The sequence below is a fragment of the Harpegnathos saltator genome, unplaced genomic scaffold (assembly GCF_003227715.2).
Source record: "Harpegnathos saltator strain DR-91 unplaced genomic scaffold, Hsal_v8.6 scaffold288, whole genome shotgun sequence".
In the NCBI taxonomy this organism is placed as follows: domain Eukaryota; kingdom Metazoa; phylum Arthropoda; class Insecta; order Hymenoptera; family Formicidae; genus Harpegnathos; species Harpegnathos saltator.
In genome coordinates this window covers 342,072-364,957 of record NW_020230081.1, presented here as the reverse complement: position 1 = coordinate 364,957, position 22,886 = coordinate 342,072, and the positions used below count along the sequence as shown (strand labels likewise).

General features: G+C 35.3%; 3 protein-coding genes across 5 annotated transcripts; 1 reads left to right on the top strand and 2 right to left on the bottom strand.

Moving 5' to 3' along the window:
* Positions 1-952: 952 nt before the first annotated feature.
* Pak (serine/threonine-protein kinase PAK 3-like protein) lies at positions 953-6,378 on the bottom strand. 3 transcript variants are annotated; one of them, XM_025299668.1, is made up of 10 exons: positions 5,443-6,378; positions 4,519-4,714; positions 4,080-4,091; positions 3,099-3,267; positions 2,882-3,008; positions 2,689-2,806; positions 2,224-2,567; positions 1,620-2,115; positions 1,305-1,523; positions 953-1,182 (listed from the first exon to the last, which is right to left on the bottom strand). In XM_025299668.1, exons 1-10 carry the CDS (start codon positions 5,496-5,498, stop codon positions 1,099-1,101), a joined length of 1,821 nt encoding a protein of 606 aa, XP_025155453.1. In that variant the 5' UTR covers positions 5,499-6,378; the 3' UTR covers positions 953-1,098. The 3 variants fall into 3 exon arrangements, with proteins under 3 accessions (XP_025155453.1, XP_025155454.1, XP_011137393.2); XM_025299669.1 differs by having other exon boundaries at positions 2,689-2,797; XM_011139091.3 differs by lacking the exon at positions 4,080-4,091.
* A 2,202-nt stretch (positions 6,379-8,580) lies between these two features.
* Fntb (Farnesyl transferase beta subunit) lies at positions 8,581-11,507 on the top strand. The gene is made up of 7 exons (XM_011139090.3): positions 8,581-8,783; positions 9,042-9,158; positions 9,298-9,417; positions 9,543-9,781; positions 10,381-10,681; positions 10,827-11,068; positions 11,247-11,507. Exons 2-7 carry the CDS (start codon positions 9,045-9,047, stop codon positions 11,446-11,448), a joined length of 1,218 nt encoding a protein of 405 aa, XP_011137392.2. The 5' UTR covers positions 8,581-8,783; positions 9,042-9,044; the 3' UTR covers positions 11,449-11,507.
* A 1,620-nt stretch (positions 11,508-13,127) lies between these two features.
* Positions 13,128-22,271, bottom strand: LOC109503733 (odorant receptor 49b-like). Its single transcript, XM_019840823.2, has 6 exons — positions 21,893-22,271; positions 20,885-21,297; positions 18,735-18,834; positions 18,175-18,276; positions 15,947-16,105; positions 13,128-13,444 (listed from the first exon to the last, which is right to left on the bottom strand). The coding sequence occupies exons 1-6, from the start codon at positions 22,184-22,186 to the stop codon at positions 13,370-13,372; spliced, it is 1,143 nt and encodes a 380-aa protein (XP_019696382.1). The 5' UTR covers positions 22,187-22,271; the 3' UTR covers positions 13,128-13,369.
* Between the last annotated feature and the right edge of the window lie 615 nt (positions 22,272-22,886).

The following is a 22,886-nucleotide window of genomic DNA, read 5'->3' as shown; positions in this document are numbered from 1 at the left end:
CACGAAGACCAATTTACTTTTCCCTCTGTCCGCGATTTCTCTCGTTAAACACAATAATAAATGTATTAGAATAGGTTCTATGTACTTGTTCACATTTGTCTGTGGTATTATCTAGTAAAATTTTTCGCTATAAATAATATGCGTATGTTTCTAACTCCGCGATCCTTCAGATTTCCATCTTTCCTTCTTCCTTTTCCCCTCTTCTTTCTCCATTTAAGAGTTAATAATACTAGTTTTATATTTTTAGAAAATAACTGACAATCGCTTGTATTTCCTCGATGACCATCCAAAATTGCGGCAAGAGCTCGTCTGGCTATAGCACACATACAGTAAAATACGGCAAGTACGGTTTTTCCTTCCCCACTTTTACTTCTCTCAGAGACTAAATTAAGACATCATTGAGTCCATTGCACTTAATTGTAATTGGACTTATCGAGGAAAACAAGGTTTTCTGCCGTCAGATGGCTCGTAGCGATCTGATTTAACTCTCTGATTTAACTTTGTTCGCTCGCAACATGCGAGAATCGAGCATTTTTAAAAACTTTGCAACTCGCTTCTCGATACTTCGTAACGGTATCGAATAAGTTTTATCTATCTATGACTTCTCTCTCTCTCTCTCTCTCTCTCTCTCTCTCTCTCTCTCTCTCTCTCTCTCTCTCTCTCCTCCCCCCCCCCTCTCTCTCTCTCTCTCTCTCTCTTTCTCTCTCTCTCTCTCTGTATATATATATATATATATATTTATATGTGTGTGTATGTAATTTATAATATATGCATGCGTTTGTGTACATAATATTACATAGGACGCGCACAATATGTATCCACATACAATATACACATACGTATGCATATATGCACACGTACATATGCATATACATGTATCATATATGTATATACATCTACATGCATATGTGTACATGTTAATTTTTATAATATATATGTTTATTCATTATTTATTATATATTATTAAATTATTGTGCCGTTTCCGTTTTGGGAGGGTGATTCATTATTTCTTTTTCCATTTTTTTTTCCGTTTTTTCATCTCTCACATAACCATTCTTACAGTCACGTTTTACGACTATAATCTAACACACCACTGTCTTAATTACCTTTGGCAGCGTCCTTCGCCGCCATTATCAAAGGTGTTAACGAAGCCAGTGGCCTGGCTAAACCCAGAAAAGCATGCTGCAATTCAATTTAAACACGTATTTCCAATTAATTTTGGAACACACGCGGAAGAGACACGTGCATATACGCGTAGAACATTGATTTCCTCGGCAATAACAGTATACAGTCATGTCTCTTACCTGTAATAGGTCGGAAGCTCCGGATCGTTTCTCCACTTCAACCTCGAGACATCGATCTAGGAAATCTTGAAACAAAGGCGACAGTTTCTCCTTCTCCTTGATCTCCGGCTTGCCATTCGTTGCGATCAAGTATAACGCTCTCAGCGGATTTTCGTTCAGATACGGCGGCTCTCCTTCTATCATTTCAATTGCCATTATTCCCAATGACCAGATATCGACCTGCAGTGTCCGGGGGGCAATTTTGACGATTAATCGTTAACGCGTATCTTCGACTCCGCACAGTTTTGGGATTTACAGTAATCGACATTTACCTACCTTAGGTCCGTATTGTTTTCGCGTCACCACCTCTGGCGCCATCCAGTACGGCGTGCCGACCATCGTTGTTCGCTTGTTCTGTTCCGGCGAGATTTGCGCGCAGAAGCCGAAGTCCGTCAGCTTCACTCCGCCATCCAGACCGAGCAAGATATTGTCGGACTTAATATCCCTGTGTATAACCTGATTACAGTGAAGGAACTCTAACGCCTGTAGAACTTCCCTGCACACCGCGGCGATTTGACCTTCGTCCATACACGTCTCAGTCACAACATCGGTCAAACTGCCGCCTGGCAAATATTCCATTACTACCCACAGTTCTTCCCCTACTAAATAACTATCCAAGTAATTTACAACATTCGGATGTTTGTTCTCCCGCATCACCAGGATCTCGTTTATAATAAGCTCTTTTTTTGGTTGCTGCGACAGATTCATTTGCTTTATCGCAACTTCCATGCCGGTGGACGTCTCTATTGCCGTATACACCGTCCCCGAGGCACTGTAACCAATCGCTAGTCAATACGGTAACACATGTGTAACTATAAACGTTTAGGCATGCAAACAACATGCTTTCATATTGCTGTTTTATAGTTGTTCTGTATCTTACCCTTGTCCTATCTTCTCCATCTTAGTGTACTTTCTATTAGGATCCCCCACGCTTACGATTGTTCTAAGCTTCTCTAATATCTCGTCGTCTGACATCTTCTTCTTTCTAGCCTTATCACCTTGCGCCGGTCGTGTCTGATCGGTCGTCGTTGACGTTGGTGTCGCTTGATTCTTATTTCTATCTAACTGAGACTGGTGTTGTTGTTGTTGTTGTTGTTGTTGTTGTTGTTGTTGTTGTTGCTGCTGCTGCTGCTGCTGTTGCTGCTGCTGCATACCGTTTCGTTGCGGTGAGCCCAGCGCAGTTGTCAACGGAGGTGGTGGCTCTTCTTCTATAGGTTTCGTGTACTGTACAGCGAAAAAAAAAGTATTATAACAGTTAATACGAGAATAATTTATATTTAATGGCACTTGTAATATCACAGACATAGATAAATGCACAAGTTGGGCACAAGGAAGAAGAACTTACGATGGACTTCGTGCGTTCCGGTCGAGCGGAAATCGGCGGAGGCGGCGGCTCGTCCTCCTGCTCGGAGCTAGTTGCACACGCGTCCGTCGGTGTGCTACTCGGACTACTGCTACTCAGTCTGTAACGTTGTCGTTTCTCAGAAAATATTTAGACGACGGTATAAACGCGAGATATGAAAGTGTAAAAGACTCACCTGCTCAACGACTGTTGAGAATGCGAGCTGCCAGACGCTTGGGACATCGCCTGTCCGCGAATATTCCCCACCCCCGTGTTGATACTTATTCCCATACTTCGAGGACTACTCGCCCTTTCGATTGGAGCTGAAAACACACAATCTTGTTGTTAATACGACGATGAAAGCGCGAATTAATTCAGCGTGAGTATATGACCGACGAGATATCTATACTTACCAACTACCCCGACCATCTTGGTTGTGGTCATATATTTTGAGCCTTTCGCCTCTTTACTGCTACTATCGTACCAATTTAATACGTCCAAAACAGCCTGTGGATTCTTCTTCTGTTCTTGTTTACTGATATTGCTAGACATAAGCAGTCTCGCCCACGCTTCCGGCATACCCTAGGAAAGAAACAAGCACCGTGAAGCAACACGCGTTATCACACTTATACCAAACCGACAAGTGGTAAATAATCGGAAGATTGTCAAGTATAACGCTAGTGTGTCTAAGGAATGTACTTACTCCTAGAATTCAGAAACATGCAATCGTAACACATGCATGAATAAGAATTGGGAAATATGTTTGTGTTATATTTTTGTAGGTACTGATAAATTTTAATCGTGACATAATTAAATCTATACTTATTTAACTGTTTTGGAACATTATTTAAAAATCAAAACAATTATGTTTGGTGTAGTCGTCGTCTATTGTTGTTTTATACATATAATATCACACACGCAAAATATAAATTGAGAAAATCAAATCGAAAAAAGAATATTCTCTTTTTTAATACAATTTCTTTTTTAATGTAATTTTTTTGAACAGAGCAGATAATTGAAATTTGGAAGATTTAATGAGGTCAATGTTTTCATAAAAATGTTATTTAGATACATGCATAATTTCAGTTTTTTCTTTTTACTTTAATATAAACATTTTTTATATTCCGCGGAATTTCGCCAATTTAAATAATCCATTAATTACGTGTCGGAAATTATTCTGTAAGAAAAAAAGATTGTACGCAACGTCGACTAAAGCTTATATCAATCTACAAAAGCGACAATCTAAATATGGATTATTATATGTTGGTACTCCAACGAAAGATAAAAATAAAGACACCTAGATTCTGTAAACCGCAACGAAAAGAAAGTGTCAAACTACGTGGTGTATGTAGAACGTAAGGTACAGGCAAACTAGCTCGTATTAATTTACTTACTTTCAATGGCAGCTTGAAAGAAATACGTGTTTTGTTAGTTTATCATGTGGAAATAATAGATATAAGAAGCGTCGGACAAATCACCAAAGTACCCTTTCTTAAAATATCTATATCTATATATAGATATAGACATCACGCATATTTATATTTATATATATATATATGCATGAACGAGTATCCCATGTTCCATTTTGATTAGGTACGGAAGATCCATGTGAATCACACATGAGAACGTATGACGATGCAATAAAACAGCAACGATATATCAAGAGTAAGCTAATACATGAAAATTTATTTCTCTCCCCATCCCTCCATCTCCCACAGATAATCCGTACCGTGATTACAACAGCGAAGCGGTAAGCGAGTGCATTTTGAACAATATAGTGTAGAGAGGCGACTGACTGTGCGAATCTGCGAGTCGCACGAATCGAAAACCTACCGTAAATTCACCGGTCACGGCGTCAAATCCCACGTGTACAGTGTGCTCGAAATTCGTGGGATAACTGATGTTGGGCTTATCTTTGTTCTCCTTCACCTTCATCTTGCCCTTCAACGTCTTTTTCTTACGTTCATCAGAGTCTGGTTCCTTAGGCAATGGACGCATGTCCACTGGTAAATTAGGCGCAGATTCACCCCTGGAAATATAAATGTATTATCACTAACAAATTTAACAATTTATCTTCATATAATTATTATATGCATATGTAATGCATTATATGTATGTGCATGAACCTGGCATATATCTCACTCTTTTAATATTGTACTACATTATGAATAAAGACAGATAATTTATTACAGAAATAAATGTTGACATTGCTGATATTTTTGCTATTACAAGCATTACAAAATATTGTATATATAAATTTCTCTGACATAACAATATTGGATAAGATGTATCTGGACAACTTTAATAATAGTTGATAGTTATAAATCTATACCAAGTGATATGTTTAGCGACATAATTTGATTTAATATATTTTTAACTAATTTTGAAGAACAAAAATTCTTACATGTCACATACACCAATGCATATGAACATTATGACTATATTATTGGAATATTTACATCTATACTTACAAACTAGTTACCTGTGTAAATTTATGATACTTAGGCAAATTATAAAGTGCATATGTCATTAATTTTAGTATATGAACGCTATATTGATATCTACTGCTATAAGCAATCAAATTTCTCACGAAGATGAAAAATCTTTGAAGCATTTATATAATATACTGTATGCGAGTTTATGAGACGATCTTCAGGATTAACTCAAGATCAAGCAGTATTTTGCAGAATCTACTTTCTTTCCCATAAATCATTTAAGAATGCAAATTTATAGCAGATAACATGATATGGAACATACCTGTTTGATGTCAATCGTACAGGAGGTGCAGGGGGTTTGTCTTCCTCATCTGACATGTTGTATCCGCTTCTGTTCCTTTGTTGCCAGTCTATCCTCCGTTGCTGCTTCTCTATGCCTTCAAAACGGGCCCACGTTTCGTGTCAACGAGCGTATATATCTATATTTATACACGCTTCGTCGTCACGATTTTCACTTTCAGCTGCATGAGAGAATCTCCTTATGAAGAAGCACGAGGTTCCCAGTTGGAGTCCACCAGTGACGACGACAACGGCGACGGCGATGACGACGACGTCGTTGACGAGTTGCCAATCCCACGAATTCGTCGAAAGGCACACCCGGTAAGATAAATAAGTAGATAGCAGAGGTCCCCTCACCGCGCCGCAAGGACACCCCTCATCAAAGGATCCCCGGTACCGGCTGTGGTGCGTGAACCTCAACGAACGAACGAGTCATGGCCGACCGGCGGTGAGCGGTATCGGTGATTAGAGCGTAGGGATTGGAGAGCGACTTGAAGGCTCCCTCGTGGGTGTCGCTTCCCTTCCGGCTGTCGGCGCCAAGAGACGCTGGTCGCTACTTCTCTCGTTCGATCACTGGGGGTGGTTGCCTGTCTGCCGTCGGCGGCGTCCAGCGACGACGCACGGGTCAATGTCGTGGTGGGTACACTAGGGCGCATTCGAGGACGGCGAGGAGAGAGCGTTTCTGAAGCGTGATTCACGCACGGGTGCAGGCACCCCGTCGCATCCTCGAATCTTTCGCTTCGTCTCCCTCCTCCTCTCTTTCGCTCTCTCTTTCTCACTCTCTCCCTCTTTCTCCTTCTGTCTCACTTTTTTTATTCTCTTTCTCACTCCCTCTCTGTCACTCGCTCGCGCTTGCGTGCGTTCATAGCTTTCTCTCTTGGCCTCTTTCTCTTTCTTTCACTCACTCACTCACTCACTCATTCACTCACTCACTCACTCAATCACACACCACACACGCACACACACACACACACACACACACATACACACTCACTCACTCACTCACTCTATCTCTCTCTCTTTCTCCCTTTTTCTCTTTCACTTCTATACTCTCTCAACGTCGCGATGCCTATAATCGCACTTCTCATCGCGCGCTCCCGCACACTTACCAGCACTTACTCTCGCACTCGCGAGCGAAAAGGTGCGTGCGAGCCGCGGTGCATACAACGATGGAACGTATATAGTGTCCAGTGACGGATTTAGATACATTGCGACCCTACGCTACAGCATAAACGGTGCACCGCTCCCATTCTTTCCGATATGAGATAGTAAACGTTGGAAAAGTGTTCCCTTCTCCGAAAGTAACGCGAAAAGCTGTAAGATCCAACTTATTTTGTACACACACACATATATATGCGTATATATGTATACGTAATACAGCTTCACGGTGCATGCTTTACGATTTACTTGTTCATCCGTGATATTTCCCCCTTTTTTATTCTACAAACACTCCGATTAGTGCCTCGATATCGCCCCTTCTGCCATCTTCCGCTTTTATCTCGCCCACTTTTCTCAATTACTATCTCTCAATCGAGATTGGATTCTTTGCGGTTTAGCCCGAGGGACGGTAGAGGGATAGAGGAGGTGAGAGACAGCTCTCGGTCGCCGTTCTCGACATTCTTCACATCTATGATTAGCGCCGACTAATTAACGCAGGCGTATTCATATCGTCGTGGCGTGAACATCGCTCTTGAAAAGGTGATCGTGGTGGCAACATCAATGACGGGACAGAATGAAATCGAATCAAATGTTCTCGATTTGTCTCGCAATCTTTTTATCTCTTACGCGATCTAGTAAGAAACTTCACGCGATTCGTCATTTTCATCGCTACTTTATCACCGGTACTTCTTTACGAGATGAGAGTGCACGAATCCCTAGTCTGTAATTGTGTTGTCTTTTTTTATTTAAATCGAGTTATGATTTATACTTAAAATGAAATAAGTATGCATTTAAAATTTAATGGAAAAGAGAGAAACGAAGAAAAGTAATAAGCTTTCTTAGGGTCATATCACGTAAATTAGCATAAGTATAAATTTACAAAGAATTTACATCTCATCCGACATCCAACATACGATATTCGATGTCCAATAAAAGATTCTTTTTTCTAGAAACAAAAATATTACTAACTAGGAACTTTAATCCTGGGTCTACAACTTTAGGTCTGTTCATTGTCGAAGAAAACTTCTGAACTATTGTAATAAGTTGGAGTGAAACGTGTACACTTTCTTAAGCCAGCGGCACGATGCTTGTTTTCGTGCTGGATTGCTTGCTGGATGAAAATATTGCGTTCTGATTGGTACATTTCCATCCATCTTCGGAAATGTATCAATCAGGACGTAGTATTTTCATCCAGCAAACAACCCAGCACGAAAACAAGCACCGTGTGCCGCTGGCTTTAATCTACTCTATTCGATTTAAGCGTGGTCTACAATGGCCGTAAGCAGTAAGAAGAAAGCGTGAACAGTAAGAAATGGACCAACCACAGTTGATTATTTTTGTCATAATCGACTGTGATTGGTTTATTTCTTATCGCTTACGCTTCTTACTTCTTACTGCTTACTGCCATTGTAGACCACGCTTTATCGGACAGCATTGAGTTGTCATAAATCATGAAGATAGTAGATGATCGTGCCTATCATACTTTTCAGTCCTAGTGGAACTAACTCTAAAGGCTCGTCTACATTAGCTGTAAGAGTAAGGCTGTAAGGTTGCAAGACACGAAATGAAATATTTTCATTCGCTGACAGCTTACGTTGCAGCCTTACAGCCTTACTCTTACAGCTATTGTAGACGAGCCTTAAGGCCTGGTCTACAATAGGTGTTGTAAGCTGTAAGCCGTAAGAACTGACCAATTATAGCTGATTATTTTTGTAATAATCGACTGTGATTCGCCAACGCCACTTGCGACACATATTGTAGATCAGGCCTAACTCGATTTATCGTAAACACCCAGAATAGGCGAAACATAAAATTCTAGTGACCCTAGGTTTGGTAGGTAACTACAAAGCTGTTATACCGGCAGTGAATTATATCAATCATATTAGTATACACAGTATATATAAGATACATACGAAAATTTACTCAGAGTTGAAGATCTTTATTTTTATCTCGTCGATGTTTATAGCAGTTAATTAACCATTGCACGATTACGCGTGTGTGTTATTTGATGTTTTGTAGATGTTTTAGATTATTCGTCAACTTTACCACACCCTAGTGCAAAAATCAGAACGATGACACTTGCGATAAAAAGCTATAGACATTAAACTTAACATTTATCGTCAAGTATTATTGATCAGCAAAATAAATATTAGCAAAACAAATAACGTAAGTATCACTGTAATATCAATGATAATGTCATTTAACAAGTTCAAATATAAGTTTAATATAGTGTTGTACCATATTTATACTGATTCGTATTTTTTCATCGAATGTCATTGTTTGAAGTGATATATTGCAACGATTTGTAATTTATGCAAGCACAGATAAACTTTTAAACTCAATTAAAATCATCTCCATTATGCACCTAGAAATACTATTGTAATTAATGGATTATTATTTTATTCATCGAATTATTCTTATCAGATTATGGATTTGGAGTTTGATGATATATTAGATAAGAAAAGAATTAGAAGTTACGAGGAGATTTTGGGGCAAAAGCAAGATAAAGAAGGATTTGAAACTGCAACCACAATCGAACAAGTGTGTCCTTACATAAATATACAAGCATATAATTTACTTTAATTACTTATTTTTTACTTATATTCATGATACTATAATATAATGTATAAAATTCATATAAGCAATGTTTCATTTAAATAAAATATATTCAAACTTTCAGAATCGTATTGAAGATGATGTGCTTACATTATATCAATTATGCAAAGAACCAACTTTAATTAAACAGAGGCATATTAGTTTTTTAAAGAAATCAATCAATAATTTAAGTGGGGCTTATGAGGTATTTGTTTATTTAATATAAAAAATACAATTTTATGAATATATTATACAAGTAAAAGCTGATATATTATTTTTATATATGACAATTCAAACATAACAGTATATCTTGAGTATTTATAATTATAGTGTTTGGACTGCAGCAAACCTTGGCTGTGTTATTGGATATTGCATTCACTTGAAATATTAGGAGAACGTTTGGGGGACGAGGAATATTCCAAGATAGCAGGCTTTTTAGCTAAGTGTCAATCACCCGAAGGTGGTTTTGGAGGTGGCCCAGGACAATATCCACATTTAGCTTCTACATATGCTGCTATAAATGCACTATGCACTATTGGTACGCAAGAGGCATACAATGTGATAGATAGGTATGCATGTTAACACATAGAAAAATATAATTTTTTCTGCTATATTATTTGAAGAATTCCTATATCCTGTACATTTCTTAAAGTAAGTAGTGAATTGCTTCTTCACCTGCTTATACTATTTAATGGTAAAACTCCTGTTTAGAGGAGACACCTTCAATGATTTTATCTTACACATATATTATAGAAATCATCTTTCTAAGAATTCTTCAGTTGAAATATTTACTATGTCAGAAAATTATATTCCATTTATAAAGCTTTTGTTAATAACTTTTAAATAAACAATGAGTAACAGCTAAGATCTTTTAATTGTTACTGAGAAATATCATCTTTATAATATATATGAAGAATAAAGTCATTATTGATGTCTTCCCTAAACACGAATTATATCTATTTAACAAATAATTTAACTAATGTTGCATCTTACAATAGCAATTTTTATATTATAATTACTTTTAAATATAGTAAATTTATATATCCATACAAATGCACCATTTTAACTTCCTACTTTTTGACATTTAGTTCAAGATACAAAAATTATTCTATGATATAATTTGTCAGGTCTTGAAAAATATTTCATATGATAAAAATCAAAATTTCAGGAAGAACTTGCGCCAGTTTCTAATGTCTCTACGAGGGGAAGATGGTTCATTTTGCATGCATGCCAATGGTGAAATTGACATGCGTGGCGCATACTGTGCTCTAGTTTCTGCAAAATTAACAAATGTGTACACTCCAGACATGTTTAGAGGTACAGAAGAGTGGATAGCCAAGTGTCAGACATGGGAGGGTGGGTTTGGAGGTTGTCCAGGGATGGAGGCTCATGGTGGATATGCGTACTGTGGCTTAGCAGCACTCGTGCTTCTTGGGAAAACATATATGTGTCGTTTACCAGCACTCTTAGTAAGAATTACATAAGTAATACAAGAAAGTATGGAATTACTGATAAGATCCTAATAAGGTCTTTATTTTTATATTTGTTTACGATATTATATATAAAGATATATATTTATGTATATTTTATTTATTTATTTTTTTCTTTTTTTAGAGATGGATAGTAAATAAGCAGATGCGTCTAGAGGGTGGTTTTCAAGGACGTACCAATAAACTGGTGGATGGTTGTTACTCATTCTGGCAAGGTGGAGCATTCCCATTGATTCATGCTATCTTGTCGAAAGAAAAAGAAGAGTATAATTCCAATTACTGGTTGTTCAATCAAGAGGCCTTACAAGAGTACATATTAGTTTGTTGTCAGCATCCACTAGGTGGTCTTCTGGATAAACCGGGAAAGTATGACTTGTGTCCATTCATATCAGTGATTATATTACTATTATTGCATTTATATTAGCAGTTACATCATAAAAATAAAAAAATTGTATCTTATGTAACCAGAGTAATTTGCGATAATTGCGAAATAACATATATCGTGATAACGTTGCATTTCATCATTTTTCTTTGTTTTTTTCAGAAACCGAGACCTATATCATACATGTTACGCTCTAAGTGGATTATCAGTTGCACAAAATTCACCACGTCCATCGATCGTTGGATCAAAAGTAACAAATTCAGTGGCGATTATACATCCAGTTTACAACTTGGTAGTATCCTCCGCTACAAACGCGCTAAAACATTTTGGTACCCTACCGATACCTGATTTTGATGCGTCTTAGCTATTTTAAATTGTATTATATCTAGGTTTCTCTTTTCTAAAATATAGATTTCAATATATTATATAAACTATTATTTCGAATGTACCTCTACTCAGTAAAGATGTATACATAGAAATTGATATTTTCCAAAAAAAAAATTATGTGATGCAAGAAAATTAAAATTTATATAAATTATATGAGATATAAGAAGAATATTATGAACTCAATAATTTATGAAGAATTTCTTTTTACACAATTTCAGAAATATCTACTATGACAATTGTGACAACATATGTTTAGTTTAAGTGTTTCAATTAAATAAACAAAAGATTCTGTGATAACCGATTAAAGTGCAAAGTAAAAGATTGATAAAAGCCAACAATATAGCTTTTATAGACCCTTTAATTATAAAGGTTTTATTTTAGAGATTTTTATAAAAATATATTCAATAGATTATTTTTTTATAATGCGATTGAGGTTTGAAGTTATTTTTATTCCTGAGAGATGTCAATTAACATTTACTTGTAACAGTTTGAATCGTAATTTATTTAAAACAAATGTAAATATTTTCCTGTTTTTACTAACACGAACACTACAAGCGCGCGCCATTTTAGCTTATTCATATTAAAGTTAGAAGTTTAGAATAAATATTATAGATCAAAAATAATCCCTGGAGTGTAATATAAGTCCGATAATATCCGACTCCAACATACGATGTATTTAGGCGCATACAGTTTGAAATTCCATGACATATTTTCTGCATTGGGATGACTGGCGTAGGAATGGAATTGATCCATTTGGAACCATCTATTGAACCATGAACCATATTTTCTACATAGTAACGCGTAACCATATAACCAATGAAAATTTCGACGTTTAACAGTTCTATGCAAGATCATCTTAAGCTCTATCTCTCCCTCCCTCCCTCTCACTACCCCTCTCCTACCCTCTCCCCCTTCGCCCCTCTCTCACTCGTTATATACATATAAGATATGCATATAAAATATGTATGCGTGTTCGTGCACGTGGTCATACACATACAGGCTGCTCCATAAATTGTACATAAACTTTCATATCATTTACAAAAATGGTAACAAAATGATATTCGAACTCTCCATGTTAATATTAGATGATTTAAAACTGCTCGAACAAATCATATAAATTCAACATACAAATAACTAAATATTTATTATAATAAAGCGTATCATCATTAATTTATATTTGTTGTTCGTTGTGCTCAAATTTACGCAGTATATTTAGCAATTTGAAAATATATCGACGTTTTTACAGCAACTGTCAGATCCAAATATTTAACTTCAATCCGACACGTATGTGTATTTAGACATATATTTATTATGTATATGTATTGTTTTATACGTATGTTAAAATCATATATATGCGTGCCTATGCATACGCATATACTCTCTCTCTCTCTCTCTCTCTCTCTCTCTCTCTCTCTCTCTCTCTCTCTCTCACCCTCCCTCCCTCTCTCTCCCTCCCTCTCTCCCTCTCTCTCCCTCCCTCCCTATCCCCTCCCTCTTTCATTCTCTTTTTCTTTCTCTCGTTACATTTATTACCATTACCCGAGAAAGAAGAAAAAAAAATTATAGCTTATTATTTTATGTTATAAAATTGTTAACGTGATATAACCCCATTATAACTCCTTTCGTACAAACTGTCATTCAGCTGTCAATCGCCGCGATGACAGCCCCAACAACACGAAGGCGGTCGCAACATGACATCGAAATGACCAATTAGCATTGCGGAAATGAGGCTGCAACGTTTCGATACGACTTCGATACATTCGAGATTTGGATCACATGCCTTTTTTTAAAGGGAATATCTTCGGAGTGAAGGTGTTCTTTTATGCGAAATAGTAATATAGTTTTATTGGTGAATAAAATCAGTGAGCTATCTTTCGGAATTTATGTAACTTCGAAATTTAACTTTTAGTTGCGTCGTCCTCCAGAAATACAATTCGTAATGTCATTAAATACGAGAAGGCTGTTGACACATACTGAAATATACAAAATAATATCAGTGCTTTTCTCCCCGCCTCACACAACATTTTTAGAGAGCAGTTTAATTTCAAAGTATAGCAGTAGAGGGCACGACGGTCCTCTATTTATACTATAGACGAAAGCCGTGTTCCAAAATTCATTGCCAATACTGAAAATATATAGTTTGTGTCACGCAAACTATAATTTTTCAGCGCTGGCAGTGAATTTTGGAATACAGCTATAATATATCTAGACTGCGCGTTCTTCCAAATTTCAAGAGTGGGGATATAACTCTCGGAAAAAAAGAAGCACTCTGTTTTTACCATTGAAATATAACCATACTGGAAGGAGCACTGCCCTATTCGCTCCACTATACCGAACGGTCAGAGAAAGATAGTTAAGCTGGGACCGTGTTACCTTTTTCTAGCGTCAACTACCGTGGCTGAAAACATGGTCCTCTCTACATGTGCATGTACAGTGCGTGTGACGAATATCAAATGATTCAATAGCTCATATTTATAGCAGAGAGGAACATAAGAGCGGCCAACACGGCGTTTTCGGCCACACCGACTTTCCGCACTGTGAAAGAGCGCCATCTGCATCCATTTTGAGAGGGGAACTACGATGCTATATCTAATTTTAGGTTTCGGCAGTAAAACCTACATGTACTAGCGGACTGCCAGTACTACATCCATTTTCAGGCAGTTTATGTCCGTGCTACAACCATAATAGCGTACTTGACAAGCACGGTCTCGCAAATTGTTAATATCTCCGTTTCTATTGGCAGTTTAAAGTCGAGCTTTATGGTGAGAATAGGATAGATATAGGACTATATTGTGGTAAAAGCGTGTTCCTGTATCTTGAGCCGTTTAGGAGACAAAAGCCCGTTCCTGTATCTTTAAGGGCCATCACACGTAGAAAAATTTTAACCGTAACCGTAAGGTTGTAAGAAAACTAGCCAATCACAGTCGATTATTATAATGTCACAAGAGAATGGATCGACTGTGATTGGTCAGTTTTCTTACAACCTTACGGTTACGGTTAAAATTTTTCTACGTGTGATGGCCTTAACCGTTTAGGAGATATCGAATGTTAAAGTTTTTAAATTATACTTTTACTATCTCCGTTTCTACTGGGAATTGAAAGTCGAGCTTTATGGTGAGAATAGGGTTGATATAGGACTAAATTGTGGCAAAAACGCATTCCTGTATCTTGTGCCGTTAAGGAGATATCGATGGTTACATTTTTTAATTTTAATGTTCATATCTCCGTTCCTACTGGGAATTGAGAGTAGAGCTTTATGACGAGAATAGGGTTGATATAGGATTATATTGTGGCAAAAGCGCGTTCCTGTATCTTGAGCCGTTTAGAAAATACCGAAGGTTACATTTTTAAGTTGTACTGTTAATATCTCCGTTTCTACTGAGAATTGATAATTTATATTGATTTCAAATTTTCGTGACTTCTAATGTCAAAACGTGCAATCACGATTCGATGCGATTTGCTCGGATTATCCTTATTTCGAATCTAGATTAACGTCTTATCACAAATAATTATCACAAATAATTAACTTATAGTCAGTGACTTTTCATTTTTTTGCATTGATTTTGGAAAAAAATGAAAGAAATTGAATAAAAAAAAGGAAAAAATTGAATATAAATATTATAAAAATGGTCACCCCTATTAGCGTCATTTTGTGTCATTGCTAGGAGTTTTCCGCGCGGTCTCGAAATATTTCTTCCCGAATTGCGGGCAGTGCGTGGCGTGAAAGATGAGAAAACGAAGGGGCAAGATGGGAGAGATTTTGGCTCAGCGATAAGATTTGCCGCTGACTTGCCTCGTGTCCCCTCCTGCCGCGCGTACGTTCATCGATGGTGCGACAAAGACGGAGATCGATTGATCACCTGTGCTTGTCTAATTTATTATCTCTTGTAAGGGGAAGTAAAGTGAGCAAGAACCGTGCACGCTTTGCCGTTACCGTCAGGATGGATGTAGTGTGCACACATTTTCTCAGGGGCGCGTCGGCAGAAAAAGCGTCCCGGCGTAATCGGCTCTGTGTCCGGTCTGGTTCAGGGTATCATCAATCATGAATCTTTTCCTTTAACGTGAAAAGTGAAAATTTTCTAAAGTAAAAGCATATGGAAATATTCACTTTTCACGAGTTCATACTAGAGGAAAAGATTCATGATTGATACCCAGCAGTGCAAAAAGAACAGATCATAGGCTGAAGTGTAAGCAGTAAGAAATAGAACAGTCACAATCGATTATTCTTATAATAATCAATTGTGATTGGTTTATATCTTATTGCTTATGCTTTATTCTTGTATCCATTATAGAACGGCCATGACAGACCTTCTACAATAACAAATTGATAATTTTTCGGAATAATCGACTGTGGTTGATCAATTTAATTACGTCTTATAACTAACGGCTTATTGTAGAAAGCCTGTGAAAGATTCCGCGAGAGCCTTTGTAATCAATTATCTGTGTACTTTTAACGGTAAATAATGGAGTCTTACCGACGCGTAATAACGTAACGAGATAGCTGGTATGAAAGAAGAAACCGACACAGCCGTTGGTACCTGACTCCTTAGCAAGATAAACCATATACTTTTTTGGAAGTTAACGTTTTGATTATACCACACTGAATCATATACTGCTTGTGCAACATCAGTACTCTAACAAACAATAACAAAATTTTAAGGCAGTGGAATTTGAATAATCATTAAAACTATTAAACTAATATAAATATAAAACTAAAATCATTAAATTATTCTATATCATTCGACATTAAGTTATTAATTAAAGTATGTAATTATGACGTTATATGATAAGAGGATATTATAGTGGATATATTAGTGCATGTATGTGTGTATAATAAAATAGTTTAAAAAAATTTTATAACTGAATTTTGTAACTTCCTTTAGCCACATATTTACAATTACATGTTTACAAACGTTGCCAAAATAATATATAAATAAGCAATCTTACAAAACAAAAAATGATTAGATTTAAAATATTTTTGTTGTTGTTTTGTGATCTATTAAAATTAATAGAATGAAAATAGACGAATGGAATGTTAGAACAATGAATATAATTTGTTATATAATGTTAAACAAAATGATTACGAGTAAAAACTATAGAAAAAAATTGAGTAAAAACATGTCAATAATTATTTATATTAATATATATGTATAAAAATTGTTTTCTTCTTTTCTCAATAATAATCAAAAGCAGGTGAAACAAGATTCAAACAATTCTTGTTAATTATTATAATAATATAGTAATAAATTTTTGAAGAAAATATAACAAAGAAAAGAACTTTTCACAGGATAAAATAGTGCTGAAAGTGTTAGCTACTGCATCATACTAAGTTCCATATGACAATTCATCATAAGAACATATTTTTGCACTATATTTAGAATATTTTATCTCTTTACCTAATTATATTCACTAGATATATTTTATTATCGCTTAATAATATCCCAGACAGCAATATCCCGGACATCCATTGGATGTACGTTTTACGTCCAATTTATGTCCGTATATCCGATTTACGTCCGTGGACATAAATTGGACGTAACAAGGATGTCCTTATTGGACATTGGACCTGTAGGACGTCAGATATATGGTCGCGGACATAATAATGTGTGCCCGTTTTTTGCAACTTTCGGAACGCATCCCGACTCGAAAAGAATGAGAGTCATTGCTTCACCTGCGGTGCCTGCGCAGTGACTCACAACGAAAGGCGAGAAATGAAATATACGCAGTGGGACATATTATAATAATACAGACTCAGATGAAATGAATACTCCAGCATTAAATGGAAATGAGGGAATACAGAACAGACAAGAGTCATCCGATGTAAGTCTTATACTCCGGAGGACATTCGTAAAAGGCAGGCACAAATAAACATGTTTATGTTTTTAAAACAATACGAACTTAATTAAGAGAATTAAGCTGCATTATGATAGTTACGATTCTGTTATACATTTATATGTATTAATACATATAAATACATAATACATAATACATAATAATAATACATAATATATAATACATAATACATTTATATGTATTAATTCTCTTAATTAAATTCGTATTGTTTTAAAAACATAAACATGTTTATTTATCTCTACCTTTTTCAGATGTCCCCCGGAGTATAAGACTTACATCGGATGATTCTTGTCTGTTCTGTATTCCCTCACTTCCATTTAATGCTGGAATATTCATTTCATCTGAGTCTGTGTTATTATAATATGTCCCACCGCGTATATTTCATTTCTCGCCTTTCGTTGTGAGTCACTGCGCAGGCGTGTTCCGTAGGCGGAGCAGTGACTCTCATTCTTCTCGAATTAGGATGGCGTTCCGAAAGTTGCAAACAAATGGACACTTATTATTATGTCCGCGACCGTACGTCCATCGGACGTCCATGTCCGAATTTGTGACAAACGTACGTCCTATAGACGTCTTTTGTAAAAAAAAATGGACATATAACGGACGTCCAATGGACATCCGTGTGCTATCTGGGATATAGATCAAATTTGAAATGTTCACAAATAGCCTAAATAGATATGTAACCTAAATAATCTAAAAAGTAGATTATTCATTTATATATTTGATAAGCCAGACAGCATAAAGTTTTAAAAGATATTTTTCTGTGAAAAATGGGATGACTTTTAGACATATTTAAAATTCTTTTAGAAATTTATACTGTGTGTGTGTGTGTGACTGGGATTTGACTTACTGCATCCATTAAGTGATCGGCTGGCCAAGCACATGCATAAACTTCTATAAGTCCAGTTATCCATAGAATCATGAAATGTGTTTTGTCTGCTGTTGTACTTTGCTATACGCATAAACATACTAAGATAAACAAAACATAGTTTAGAAAGTTAGTAGCGATTCTTATAGAAAAATCAGAGACAAAATTACTCACATTTAATTTTTCTTCAACTCATTTGATATTTTGCATTAAACAAAAATTGCTACTAACTTTACAATTAATTCAAAACTACTCTTAATAGTATTAAAGAATCACTTTGAATTGAAAAAATTTTAATTACAAAATAATTGAAAATTATTAGTTGTTATTAAATTATTATGTTTAAATTAGTATTATTTATTATTGAAGTTATTAATAAAAATTAATTTATATAAATTTTGTGAATTTTTTGATTGAGAGAAGTGATCTTTTATTTTCACAGAATTTTAATTTTATAGAAATATATTATTCTGGATTCTTTTATTTATCGTTTTACAACATATTAAAGAGTAGTACAATGATAGTACAAAAAAAATACATACGCTTACAATTGTTAAACCACTAGCTATAAATGTCCATGTGCAAATGATTATTAGCGCTAATATTACTGAACGAAAGGCAATGATTACCTCTTGAGCATACCTGGAAAAATTTATTATTTATCATTATTATTACTATCATTACTATTATTACTATCATTATTAATATCTGAATCCTTTTTTAAATTTTGATTAATCAACAATCAATTAGTAAAATTGTTAACTGCAATTTCTAAATATAATTTATCGTTTTAGAGGCAAAAAATTTAATAATTTTATGCATGTATATATGCATGCAATGTGGTGTGCATGTGTATATTCATATAACAAAGCAATTAATACTTAACTAGCAGTAATTTTAAATACAGATTATATTAGGTGCTTGAATTAATTCTCGCTGTTGATAGAGGTCAGTAGTAGTCACTGAAATATACAGTGCTGGCAAAAAGTTCCGCAATAGTTGGAAATCTTGGAAAATATTGATTTCTTGGAAAAATGTTTTAAATAAAAAGAATAGGGCTTAAAAAATCTATTAGATGATAATATCTATCTGACCTTGGTATGACCTTGAAAAGCTCGGTCATGATCAACATAAAAATATTAACAGGAATCCCTATTTTATATTACACCTTCTTTTTCTACCAATTAATTTGAACAACTTTTGTCTAAAACATTTTTTTATTTGTCTAATATTTTTTGAGATATTTAAGGAAAACTTGATGTTTTTCAATATTTAACTTACAATATATATATATATATATTTCGCTAACTATTTGTCGGAAGAAAAAGTGATACTGGATTTTTTTGTTCTATTTGGTCTCAAGAATATATCGTTACAATAGCGCCCTGATTTTTGTTAATTTGATGATTTTGAAATTTCCAAAAGTCAGTAAATACTGTCTTGTGTTTCAGTCAATCAAGTCAAGATTGCTATCAAAAGGAAATAATATTAATTCTATTCAAACTGAAGTATGTGCAAAGTAATTCAGTTGACATATTAAATCAGATTCTACTTGGCATTGCATTAATTTTAATTTTTTTCTTTTATTATTAAACCATCGTATACGTGACAGTACAATGACAATCCAGTATAAGTGCAGTGTCAATATAGTACCAGTATACTGCCTCATACTGAGTTATGAGACCCCGTAACAACGGAGATAAAGATGTTGAATTGGAAAACCAGGATAATGGATACAAGACAGCAGCATCGTGACACGGAACATGACAACATAAGCAGGACGCGACATCACATCTCCAGGTAAGTATATTAAATTATCATTATACAGAATATTTTCTGTTTTTAATGAGCATTTAACGAATTTATCGCGGATAAAAAAATTCTCAATTTGAAATTTAAACTAACGTTCGTAGTCCATTATTATTTAACAGAGAAATAAACTTCATAGATCTCTGAATTCATTAATTTGTGCATGTACCTAAGTTAGCTACAGATTCAGGTTATTAAATTTTTATTAAGGAAGCTGCTTAAGACGAAAGCTACAATCGGTATTCTGAATTTTTTTATCGATGAAGAGACTTAAAAACTCTTTGCCTATAAACTATTTTTAGAGGTACTTTCATTAATAAAAAAGAATTCCGAATTTTGATCTATTTTTCCTCCGTGGCTATCTATGGAATTATGGAGTCAAAAGCAAGAAATAAAAAAATTCTTACGGAATACATTGAAATAAACATATATAAAATTCATAAAATAACATTTGTGTAAAATATAACTAATGAAATCAATGTCATCAATATACTGTTTGTCATTATTATAATATAAAACTGCGTATATACCGAGCGAACGAATATCAAAATATCTATCAAATATCGATTCTTTAATATATCTCTTCATGAGCGAACCGGATCAAAAGTGAATCTAATGCCGATGAACATTTGGTTCGTATATGCTGCGCACGTTTGCTAAATTCACTGTTCGTTATTTAGCACTAAATAATTTATACATTAATTAAATCACATAGAGACACTCATTCACATAAATTTACTCATGGATGTTTATCACAAATTTTGTGTAAATAATTCATAATAACGTCCAGAATATCTATTTTTAGAAACATCCGAAACAATTTACAAAATACTTGTCGATAACCTTTCACTTTCGCTTTCATTTTACACATACTTTCTATTACCTCAATAATTTGATGTGTCGGTGTACGCACGCGATAATCTCATCGGTTCCGTTGACAGCCCGAAATTGTTGAGACAAGATCTCGAAACGCGCTGCGGTAAACCATATAAGAAAACCGATAAAACTGCTGAGGCAAACAGTTGAGAAGCACTGCCAAATGGCGATAAACTGATGCACAAAGATAAAAGTCTTGACCGGTTCACGTTCCACGTCGAAGGGATACTTCGCTTCTGTCGGAAAAGCCTGATCGGCCTCCACCAATGGCGTAACTATTGACATTACGATCGCAGTGAGAAAAACCGCGAACGTAAAGGCTGCGTAAAAAGGCACGCATTTGTCGGTGTATCGTTGGTATACGTCTCTTTCGTGCACTTGCGCACATTCGAAATTATACTCCATCTCTGAAATCAAATTCTGAAATTTTGTATGGTCAGTTGGAGCACATAACGTCTGACGTTTGTACAATTAGAAGCAACAATGCCTTCTTTTTAGGTGAAAGAAAGGACCAACTTTTTTACTGGAGGAACAAACATCCGACATAGTTTGTGTACAGCAGATCGTTATACCTAAAGTAGAAAGTATTATAATATTATAATATTATAATATTATAATTTCTAATTATACGATTTTGCAAACGAAGCTTGCAAACAAACTTGAACATTTAATCAGACATGCCTAGGATAGCACAAGACGTCCCAGAACAATCCTAGGCATGTCCAAGATGTTTTGGGAAGAATTCCATGGCGTTCTCAACACATCCAGGATGATCTCAGGATGTGTTGTGCTATCTGAGATCGAATTTTGAAGATGGAGAACAATATTTGCAAAGATGCTACTTTGTTCACCATGTAGCACAAAACTGATGCCAAAAGTAAAATACGAGGTGTTTTTATGTTTTTAATGCTTTAATTAAAATATTTAAACTTAATATTAATACATTACGATACATCGGTTCGGGGGAAGTTTATTCAGGATCGGTTTGATATAATTTTTAATTGGCACTTCTTACTTGCAAACGGTCATATTGCACACCGAGTAGTGATATTTCCAGAGGGACCTGCACAAAGGCTCCCAATAAGCACCATAGCTTCGTTATCTTTGGCAAATCATAGTCATTATAGTAAATAGTGTATGTCATAGGCACGATCAATACTATCACATTCATGCAGAACAAGAAGCGCAAAGTTTTGAAACGTATGACTTGAAATCTACTAGCGGTCTTCAGGAGAGGCCATGAGAAACATAAAACGATTATGACTTTCAAAAATGCCATCGCCACTTTTGGAGTTACTTTTCTCGCCATAATTACGCATCTAAGACTTTATCGATGTAAAACTTCCGGTTCCTATACATTCGTTCTCAATTGCTGCTCACGTTATGTTATCTTTACCGAAGTTATAAGCTTTTGCCAGCCCATAACATATAAATATATAATGTTTAATAGCATAACTACACAATATACCTTGTAATTTGCACACGCGTTGTAAAGAAAGATGTATATTGTGTTTAGTGAGTACGTATGCAGCATATACTTTAGACTATCCGGCTATTTTCCGGATAGTGCATAGTTGAAAGTGTTATATTTATAACACGCGTATTACAAAAGCGTTAGGTACAGACCAGGGGGAAGTATGGCAATAACCCGACTGTATAGCAAATTGTCTTGCGCGGTAATCCTGGATACTACTGAATCTGTAATAATCAATTTCACATTATATAGAGAGGCAAGAGCCAGTAAATAATACGAACATACACAATGTTGAACAAAAATCGCCACTTTGGGAAAGATATATGTGTATAATGTTCATCATAGCAGACTATTTCTTTTTACGTTAAATTAAAACTTTTTTCCCACAAAAGTTATACTAAATTGCCTTAGTACTTATGGATATTTGCAATTTTCAAAAAGAAAGATGATAAAGGACGTCAGAAAATACTTCTATAAATTTCTTCAACGCTAGTGTCATTTTAAAGTAATATAATAATTTACATATTTCGTTATA